Genomic DNA, 10,969 nt, shown 5'->3' with positions numbered 1-10,969 from the left:
TACAAAATGGAAACATTGCCTAAAAGAAATCTGAAGAGAGAAAAAAACAAAGGCCTACTCTTCCAAATTAAAAATCAAATCAAAAAGAACAGTGATTTATTCTTCTATTTTATTATATACCACCATCAAACAACTTAGAAGTAGTTTCAGGAGAAAGAGCAACGCTGTTCTTTCTTCTAGATGTTTTCCCAGGGTACGTTCAAAAGCCTGATTCTTTCTTCAAAGTTCTCAGTGATGTTTAAGTCATCAAATAAGGAAAGAAATAAATCAATGGTTGTGATTAATTCTTTTGCATCTATGGATTTGCACCATGGTGTTTTCTACAGCACACGGAGGACTCGTCAGTAGTGGTTGCACCTGAGTACACAGTGGCTAGGCACTGCTTGCTGTCACAGCTCGTTTTGTTCACTGGGGCACAGATGTGTCCAGCCAAAACCCGTGGAAGTCCAGGAAAGTCTTTCCATCCAGTTCAGGGGATATTTGCAGAAGACTTGTCAGATCTGCTTCACAAAGACATGCATGCACTGAAAAATACATGAGCACCTGTAATAGGATCTACAAAGTCAATTAACTCTGATACACACTCCGCTCTGCCAGAAATGAACAGGAATTAAGTACTCAGTCTGCACAGTGAAGTCTGAAAATCTTCTTAGGTGCCTCTCTGCTTCCTTAGATTCCAAAATATGTGTGGCTGATAGCACAGAAGAATGTCTTTTGCATTATTTTGGGGGTGACAATGTATCAGGCAGTCACTTCTAGTAGGAGGGGTTTTCATTTGAACAACGTATACAGCTCACACCTTTGATGCATGCATTAAACCACAGGTGTAAAATACTGGCTCACTACTGTACTCTAGCTTTCTGATATTGATTGAACCTCCTAGATTTATATATATGTGTGTGTGTACATGTTTTTTTGGTATTGCATATTGAAACAACAGCCCACATTGTATTAGGTGCTGTACAGACATCCTCTGACAGAAATCTGTATTTTACAGAGCTTCTGAAGGAATTAATGCAAGCAGATTAGGAATGAAACTTTCTTGATGTGGCATTAGAAGTCCGTAGGAGTTGTGGGAAGCATGTGCAGGCTCCTGTTCCCAGTCCAACGCTTGAGTTGCTTGTCTAGTGTTTCTTGGTCTGTGAGTCACTGTTTAGCCATGAGACAACCCTCCTACACTGACAGAAGGACTGAAAACACATCCATGCTCCTATATAGCTGGTAAACAAATTTAAGGCTAATAAAAAGTATCATTGGCTACTCCAAGAGAAAGTCAGCTTTCACTTGGTCATTGCTATTGTGGCAACACAGCACAGGATGACTGAATCAGTTATTTTTTTCTCCAAAAGGTTATGCAATCCTTCTATTAAGGAAAGGCTGCTCTAGACCTGATGACTTATCTGGAAGATCTGCACACATTCACAGAATTGAGGCAAACTCAACCCAGCTGGGCAAGGAGAGCAGACTCACAGGGATCTCTGGGAGATATGAAATCACAGCAATCAGCAGATAACATAAACAAAAATGGGTTGCCTAAAAAGCTGCTATTCCCTGCATAGCTTTGGCTGCGCACTGTTCCCAAGTCTGCCAAGAAGATGCTGCCTCACCACTCTACTAGGGAGAAACACTCTCTGTTTCAGACATCAGAAACAGTCAGCTAATGTGTCAGGAGCCACTGATCAACACGTAGCCCAGAAGTTAGCCATGGACTCAACTGCTGAGCCATAAGTCAGCAATCAGCAAGCATGCCCAAGGTGAAAAATGAACCAACTACTAAATCATGGAATAGCTAGCTGCAGAACTGCCAAAAGTCTCTGCTGTCCAAATGTGCTTTCAGGTTAGATGTGCCTGGTCAGGATTGGGACGACCCAGGTTAACCACTGTTCCCTGCTCTGGCTTATTTGAACAGCTCATTAACCACCATACCAATAATCAACAAAATAGCATTGGACCCTGAGGACAGCCTCCCTGCAGGGTGCTGACGCTGCTCCTTACAACCCCTCCAGCAGCTTTATGTTTTATCATTTTTCTACCCCAAAAGACTGAATTGCTCATTTGATTTATGTGGATATCTAGGGTGCAATTAATTGGTTCAGCCTTTGACATGACCCCTTGCAGCCTGGGAGCACAGAAGAGAGATATGCTGAAAGGGTCGGAGGGTTCATTTCACAGCCTTTAGAGACTGATGAGTACAGATACTCTTCATGGGAGCTGTCTTGCTTGTTAGCATCTGGGAAACTCATTAGATTTGTATGAATTCTTTTTTAAACCTTTGGCTTCTCATAATTTAAGGGTCACTATAGCACTGTTCCATAGTAATTATACTAATCAGAAATGTTTTCTTTCTGCTGTATCAATTATCAAGTGGAGGAACTTAAGAAACCAATGTAGGCTCCAACTACACCATTCAAATGGTGTATATCTTTATGTTTTGTTATTTTAGGTACATATTTTAGCTATCAATCCATAATTTATAAACATTCTCCATTTTTTTCCCAGAAGTTTCTCCTGAGATGTTTGTTATCTTCCAGCTCTTCTGCCTTAAATAAGACAGGGAATCAGGTGAACTAGCCTGTGGAAATATGAAGGATTTATGTGAGACTTTCATGCTAATGAACTACAGTATCCTTTTCTAGATAGGAAAATGCCATTTTCTACATGAAGACCTGAGACTCAGGGGACCATATTCCCAGAAAAGTTTGTGTGTCCAGCTCCTGTGAAAATTAGATGTTTAGAGTGGGAGTCATCCAGCAGAATAAAGGTGTCTTTCTTGAATCGGGCTCCTCAGAGATCCAGCCAATGCATCAGTGAAGTGGAGCACATGATTCAGCTCATCCGAAAGTAGGTCAGCTGAATCCATGCCCTAGAAGTGCTTATTACTCTCCACGGACTATAAGGAAAGCATACGGTGCCTAACAGCAGAGCAGATATCTACACTGCAGACACAATGAGGCAACTCGAAAATCAGTATAGTCAGAAGCTGGCTACTCCCTACATAGCTCCCTCGCCGCTGTACACAGACCCGTGTGACTCAGCTCCAGCATTAAAGCACTATTTATTCCCAAGACTTAAACTTGCTTGCACATAGCACTTGCTCATGTTGCAAAGCACATGATCACCATGCTAGTGAGCTAAGGTCATAAGTAGTCTGGAAAATCAAAACAGGTACCATGACCTTTGCCTCAGGTCTGCTTCCGCAGCTATTTCTGCTCCCAGGTCTTCCAGTCAGCTCTGAGGTCATGCAGAGCAAATTTCTATTTCCTTTAAGGTACCATAAACTGTAGGACACCCCTCTGCATACACTGCAGCCGAACGCTCATTGTTGGGGACACCAAGGCTGTTGTCTTAACACTCTGCAAGGAAATCTTCTTGCAAGTCAAGGGACTTGCAGCCAGGAAACCTGCACCATTTGTCTCAGCCCTGAGCAAATGGATATCCATTCTGTACTCCCTAAATCAGGCGAGGAAGCCCAAGGCCAGCTGTTTTGGGGTGCTAGATGCCAATAACAGTTGCAAGGCCTCAGGAAATAACCACCTACTCAGCAGCAGCAGCAGCTCCAAAACACTAATCCAAACTGTGGCACTCAGCAGTAGTCCAAAATGCAGTAATGCAGGAACATTTCAGAGCCTATCAAGGACACAATAATAAGCCTGATACAGACAGAAGTTGATTCTGAGGCTGTCTTTCCCCTCCTCCCATTCCCTCCCCTAAAAAGTTAATTCTTCACTGATACTGGGCAGTGGCTTTCCAAACAAGGCAATGCTGAGGAAGTTCAGCTAGCTGCAGGACATGTCTGTTTGTCTATTAAATGGGAGACATTTATTAGTCCTTCTTCCTCAAACCTACTTCTCTCAGGATACTGTAAGCCCTGAAGGTTAATAAGAAGTGATCTTACTTTTTGAAGAGAAGCCTATGTGTAGCTTGTCCTTGGAGTCCTCTCTGCCTTATGCCAGCCTGGGAAGAGTTTTCCAGTGCACATTTGCAAGCTGCTGCATTCAATCTTGTGACTCTCACCCTAAATCGGACCTCAACATCTCCACCTGGCCATGGATTCACTCTGCAAATAGGACTAAGCCCCTCTTCTTCCTCCAGTGCTGAGATTGTACCAAGCTCTGTGCACTAGAGTGCATATCCTCCCTTCTCTGTTCTTCCAGCAAATGGATGCATTCAGTCTCATCTCTTCCTCTTCCTCATCTTGCTCCAACTGCCTGCTGCCAAATTTGCCAGATGACCCTTTAGAATAGCAAATTGTCATTTTTTTCTTTATTGGTGTTTTGCAGTTTTACCTTTGAAAACTATTCTACTGTGGTCTGCTTAATGATCCTTAATGCCAGATGCAGGGGATTTTTACTGGTATCTTCTGGGTGTTGGAGCTCAGTCTGGAAGCAAAAGATGGCAAAAGAGGCTACAAAGCAATTAATTTATAACTGAATTTGCCATCTGATACAAATCCTCACAAAAATAACCCTTAAAATCTCTCTTCAAACCTCAATATCAAACTAAATCCCCAAGCTGACATCCTCACATCCGAATGAACTGTAATGCTGCATCACTGACTCTTATAGGGAATAGTCAGGAGGAGACAATGTGTTCTCTTCACTGCAAGCTGGGACTTGGGATTTACTGCAAAGGAGGTGGCTGAAAAGATTTAAATAGTGGCAGGAGGAAACAAATAGTTGAAATTTGAAGTAAGCTTCAAATTATACTTGCTCTCACATGTCAGTTGGCAGATGCACATGGAAAATGCAACGTTCAGCACTGCAGACAGTTCCCTGGAAGAGCTCATAGAAATGCTGTTTCAAGTACATAAGTGAGAGGTTCACTTCCACAGTAATTCAGTGAAAATAAGACTTGATTTCTTCCAACATAGTATACTGTAAGTGAAAATTAACTTGATCACTGTTCTCGCACACACAAACTCACACACACACACACACACACACACACACACATGCACGCATATGTTCAGTCCATTTTACTCACAAATACTTTCCTGGCATAGCCACAAGTAGATTCAAAAGCCACACCTGAATCATCTCAGCTCTGCATTGTGAATGGTTCTACAGGGCACTTCCCCAGGTATAAATCACTCCTGATCCAGTAGATCAGGCCCTAGCAGCGAAAAGTCTTTTTATTGGTTCCTTCAGGCCTTTTTTTCATGCCTTCCCTCTCCTGGCGGGGTCTGTGCAGCTATGAGCACTTCCTGCTGCCTGGGCTGCCCGAATTCCCTTCCCTGCCTGTGTCCTCTTGGGCTGACTGTCTGTTCCTTGACAAGTCAAATTCAGGATGCACCAATTTATCTTCCATAACTGATGGATGATGGATATTTCAGCTATCTGATCTTCAGGGAACTATGAGCAATTGTCAGAAAACCATGCTAAGCAACAAGATACAAGATCTCCCTTTGCAGTGACAGTCACCCTGTTTCTTTATACTGTCCAACAGAACCCAGTCATGGATGGGAACTCTGTGGTGCTAAGTGAGGAGACACACATGACTTAGATGATTCCTTCCCTATAGTGCTAGCTAAGCAATGTCTGACAAAGAAAGTGCTTCATAGCACAAGAATATAGGTGAGACATTCTGGCAAAGCACTCTAAAGGCAGACACAGCTGTACCCACAAAGTTGTGTTTCATGTCTGTTAAAAAAACAGAAAATACCCCACTACAGGAGGAACAAACTAATCCAGTGAAAGCTTTGCTGTGCCATATAGCATTTACACTTCAGAGGTGGCTGCATGTCCACAGCAGTGAGGCAAACTCAGGTTGAATCCTAACTCTTCAAGCCCAAGGTCTGAAGGGCAACTTGATTTCACAGGTAACACAGACTTTTCTGAAGCTTATCTGTGGTGTTGAGTAGAATCTTACCACACCTAATAAAGACAACGGACGGATACAGACAGCTGAACTCAAGGAAGCAATACGATGATATCAATCAGCTTGACAGACTTGGGATAAGAGAGCACTATTTCCCTGGAGATTACTTTCCACTTTCTAAGGAAGCTTTCGTCAGGGTATTTTAATTGCCTTATGGACCACCTGATTTCTGATATAGAGAAGATAGAGGGCAAGAAAGGAGCTGTCACTTCATTAGGAATCATAACGAGACAGCAAATTTGGGCCTGACACCAGATCTATTGACATCAGCAAGAATCCCTGCGGAGACTTGAAATATATTCCAGGAAAACAGATTGATGGCGAACTCTCTGTGAAAGCAGAGCACCCACAAACGGTTTATCTTAGGGTGTGGCTCTGACAGACTCGAACGTGAGCTCTGAACACATGGACTCCACTTCTCTTTGCCTACCTGAAGGGTTTGGTATCCACCGAAAGGTCAGGAAGTCCACAAACCATTTACAGTCTGTCTATAGGGTAGCGATGTGGACAGCTGGAAGAGCTGGTGCTCACTGTATATAATGTGAAAGGCCCAAGCCCCATGTATCCAGTCTCAAACAGGAGATCTTCAGCTGGCGTAAATGAGATTCCTTCCACTAGCTGCCACAGGGTAGTCAGCCCCTAGGACTCTGAGATTTTGCCTGAAATAACCTAAACTCTGTTTTGTTTGTTTTGGCATTTATAATCCCACAGCTATGCTATTTTCAGATAGACCTGTCTCTGGTTCTCCCATGCTTTGCACACTCTGAGGAAAAATATACCACCTTCGAAATATATTGTTACTGCTCTTTCAGGGATACTCTGAAATCCTGCTTTTCCAAGGCCGACAGTAGAAATTCAGATCTGATTCTCATCACAGTTCTCTGGAAAAAATGGTCCATGGCTGACAGTACCTTGGGAAATGTGAATACCCAACAGACTTCAGAAAGCCTATCTATGGCAAAACCAGCAGTTAGTGTATGTGTTTTGTGACTGATCAATAAATCCTTACAATGGAAGAAGGCTCAGAGGAGATGGGCAAAGACAATCTGTCCATGAAGCTCAGAGTGACTGACCACAGCCTTTGCAAATAAAGCTGAATTTATCTCCACACAGAAGGGACCAGAGGGTGCTATAGGGCTACACCAGTTGAGTGGATCAACTGACTGTATCACAACTGAGAGGATCAACCAGCTGTGCAAGTATTTTTCTCTGAGTTAACCAAAAGGGTGTGAATATCTTCCTGAGCTAGCCAGACCAGTATGGGGGGGAGTGTATGGGGGGAGTGTGTGGCTCAGCCCAACACAGAGTATAAAAACTGAACAACTAATAAAAAGAACTTTGAAGAGAGCAACAGGCTTGACTTCCTGGCAACTGGGGACACCTAGCACCATGACGGTGAGAATATTATAGAGACTGTAATGAGAATCACATTTGTATTGTGATTCAGCTGTATATCAGAATTGCTATATTGTGCTAAGCATAGCTTATGGAACTTGTAATTTCACTATATTGCTGTATCACTCTGCTAAATCAAAATCCAATATAATGTCAAATATTTACAAATAAGTAAATTTTGTATTAAATACAAAACCCTCCATGCATGGAATATCTAAAAGTACCTGGTCAGAAAGTATTGTAGTCTGACACTTAAACATAAAGACTGTCCCCCTTAATGCTGTATGTCCACCACACTGGCTTGAAACAGGGCTCCAGGCTGGTAGGTCTCAAAATCTCTTCTCTGAACAGACACTAATTAGAAAAAGGATTTTCTGGTGAAAATATACTCCTGGTAGCAACAATAACTTGCAGTCTCTAAGGACATCTGCTGTACTGTAAATCCTCTTATTATCCTGGACTAGGCTAGCAATGCAGCCAGTACAGAGGTACTCAAACCACGTATTTCTACCTTGTAGATGTATTTGTTCCTTCAAATACAAAATACGAGGAGGCCCTGCATCACCATCAGTGTGTGTAATTTTTAAAAGCACCCTTACCTAACACAGTCCTCTCCCATCAGACACTTGTTTCCCAGCTAACAGGAAGAAGCTTGGCATCACCTTGTTGAACTCAGACAGAGCATTGACAGAAGAGCAGTGAATGACATGGAGTGGCACATTTCCAGAGTTACAAGCACCTTTGCTACGTGGGGAGTGGTCATGTTAGCTGACATGCAGGGCTACATCAAGACTGTCCTACTCCTTCTCCTGGGCAGAGTTGGTAGGTATACTACACAGAATCTCAAATCTCACTTCTATCTTCTTCCTCAGTCATCTCATTGAAGCATATGAACTCAAAAGAGATTTTGGATGGAGGAAATCTACAGAATTTTAGTTTGCTAATTTACATTTCCAGTGCATCACCAGTCAGCTCAATGTTGAATCCAGTGCAACAGGATGAGCTGAGAATGGAGACGGTTCATCTTTCATTTAAGTGTCCTCTTACTGAGATTTTACGTTGTGCTTTTTCTTCTCATTGGCTCTTTACCAAAAACAATTTCTTTCACTCAGACTGAATACAAAAACACTGTGAAGTCTAATGGTATACAGGTCTTCTCTTCCTTTGCAGAGTAAACAAAGCAATGTCTAGTTTTACTGAAACCAACCCAGAGTAGTGTTTATTATTGAAAATATACAGTATTTCTGAACATTACATAAAAAGCCTAGTAGATACATCTGCTCTAGTTCAATATGCTGAATAGATCATCTCTGTGCAGCATGTAGCACTATCCTCAGAATGCAAATATCCTCTTTCTTGTTATTGTTATTTTTACAGTGCTTCCCCTTTTTATTTTTTAAACTCAGAAAACATGTTCTGCTGTCCTTCTCTACCCCAGTCCTTGTAGGTGAAATCAAACAAAGGCTTTCCAAAGGCTACTTACATTGTGTCAGAAGTATGGGGTTAAGAGGAGTAAGAATTTTTATAGAGCCATCTAGAGATATTGCTGTCCTTATCAAAACCGTGTTTATGAACAGGGCATTCCTCTTGCAAGGCAAAGTGCCTTTTGTTAAACAGTCCAGTGATGCCCTGGCCAACTCCCAGTCTAACTAAAGGAGAAATGGGGAAGGTAGATGAATTCGGATTCCCCACACCATCTCTCAGATCCTCTTTTTCTTGCTGCCACATGTTCTCAAAGGCCAATTCTGCAAAGAAGAAACTTTTACAAATAACCAAGAAGGAGACAGATCATCTACACACCAAACTGTTGAAATCATTGGGAGCCAATGTACAGGATGAAATGGGCAGTATGTTAAAAATAGTCTTTGTTCACCATAATATGTGAAGGAAAGGGCGGGGGGAAGAGAAAAAATCAATTGTTCCTGACACTGTGCTGTTTTAGATTTTGTATTGTGAGCTTCCACAAGGTGCAGTCAGTGCTGAATCTCTTTCTTCTTGGAATCTGCTCCCCCACCATCCACTCCAGTAGGTTTTTGCCTGATTGCCTTAAAGCAGCATCATGAATACGTGGAATGAGAGTCCACAAAGATATGATCTCATTACAGAAGAGCACAGTGCAGAAGAAAGGATATAAAAAAACCTGGTTGGGGAGAGTGAAGAAAGGAGAACCCTGAAGGCCACCAGGTGGTGCATGCGTGTGTGGGGCATATCACACAGCTGCTGTCTGTTTGATGCTATGGAAGCTGATCCGTGTTGGAGATGTGGGAATAGACATGGCACGTGCCACACGCACTCGAAGGGAGTGATGGTCTTGCCAACGGTGCCATCTTTTCCTGGCAGCAGAACGGACCTGGTGAGAGAAAAAGGAAAGGATGTAAAAACTTAGAAAACTCAGATGTCCTCCATTCAAGGGACATTAGACCACATTTAAATAAATGATGACAGGTGCATCTGAAAGACTCTGGGCTTGATTCAACTGCCTGAACATGGGTATCCAGTCCCACTTATACTCTCTTGGGTACTACACTCTGGGAGAGTCATGGCCTCTCATATATCCTCTCTCATATCTGTCACCTTAATGTGGATGTCCTAAATATCCTAGGGCATTTCAAATGATAATAAACACCTAAGCTTAGGCAACTGAACCAAGCCCTCAAGAGGGATCCATTGGATGGCTTTCTTAAACAGACCTTTCTTAGGTGCTGTAATTGCCCACACTTGCCTTTATAAGAAAGTGAATCACAGATCACCTAACTAAACATTAGTATCTACAATGCAGGCATACACATCTGAGCTAATTTCTTCAGGCTCTCTGTATACGCAGTGGAGGATTGTTCTGTACAGTCAATGGAAAGTCATCCTCAAGCAGATGTTTAAAATAGGCCACATGAATCATGAACTAAAAGTGCCTAATTTTTTGCATGGCCTATAAAGGGAGTTCAGGGGACTACTTCTCCAATATATATGTATATAAGGTAGAGAAAAGCAGGTGACAGGAACCCTACAGTCAAACACAACGAGAGGGAAGGCTATAGATATTTCTAAGGTAGACCATAACCTCTTCCTTCCAAACCACTAGCTGAAAAGACTCAGAATCAGAATCTGGAATGAAACTTAACAACTTTTAGATCAGTTTCAGGATATTCTTGGTGACCTCCACTGACTGTGGAGACATAAGAGCTATTCAGACCCTTAACTCAAGTAAGTATACAAAATTAGATTAAATGATTCTGGGCTCAGTTCTTGGACAGTCAATGGCCAATTATAGACATCACACTTGGTTAGGATGTTGACATCCACCTGCCTACATGAAATCCAGCCACATTCAAAAAGAAGAACATTTTAATATTCCAGCCTCTATACCAACTCAGAGACTCTTTCTAAACTGTTGAGAAGGTAGGGTTATGAATAATACCATGTAGACATTACACTTAAGCCATTGACCCATATTTCTCTTTAACAAAGAATCGGTCAGTTTGGTAAAAGAGTATAGCTCATCTCCTAAACCAGATGTCCAAAATAGGTCAGATTCTGTGGGCAGATGAAAAATGCCTATTTCCTTTCATTGCTTCTAAAGTAAGTCTACACAATTAGCTTAGCTTTAGATGTCTGAATTATAAATTTAGCTAAATTTAGGCAATATTGATATGCTGAATATTTTTCAATTTTTAACGCAATTATCTTCTTTGCAGAGGAA

At 42.0% G+C, this 10,969-nt stretch overlaps 1 protein-coding gene across 3 annotated transcripts in view; it reads right to left on the bottom strand.

Moving 5' to 3' along the window:
* Nucleotides 1-8,463: 8,463 nt before the first annotated feature.
* The window catches only part of LOC134135955 (corticotropin-releasing factor receptor 2), a 145,841-nt gene continuing 143,335 nt past the window's right edge, over nt 8,464-10,969 (bottom strand). For all 3 annotated transcript variants that reach the window (XM_062567643.1, XM_062567644.1, XM_062567645.1), the window contains one exon: nt 8,464-9,622. In XM_062567643.1, coding sequence (XP_062423627.1) covers nt 9,482-9,622 — 141 coding nt within the window. In that variant the 3' untranslated portion in view covers nt 8,464-9,481. The remainder of the gene's footprint in view (nt 9,623-10,969) is intronic.

Source organism: Rhea pennata, chromosome 2 (assembly GCF_028389875.1).
Source record: "Rhea pennata isolate bPtePen1 chromosome 2, bPtePen1.pri, whole genome shotgun sequence".
NCBI lineage: Eukaryota > Metazoa > Chordata > Aves > Rheiformes > Rheidae > Rhea > Rhea pennata.
Note: the sequence above shows the minus strand (reverse complement) of the source record. Positions and strands in the feature narration are given on the sequence as shown.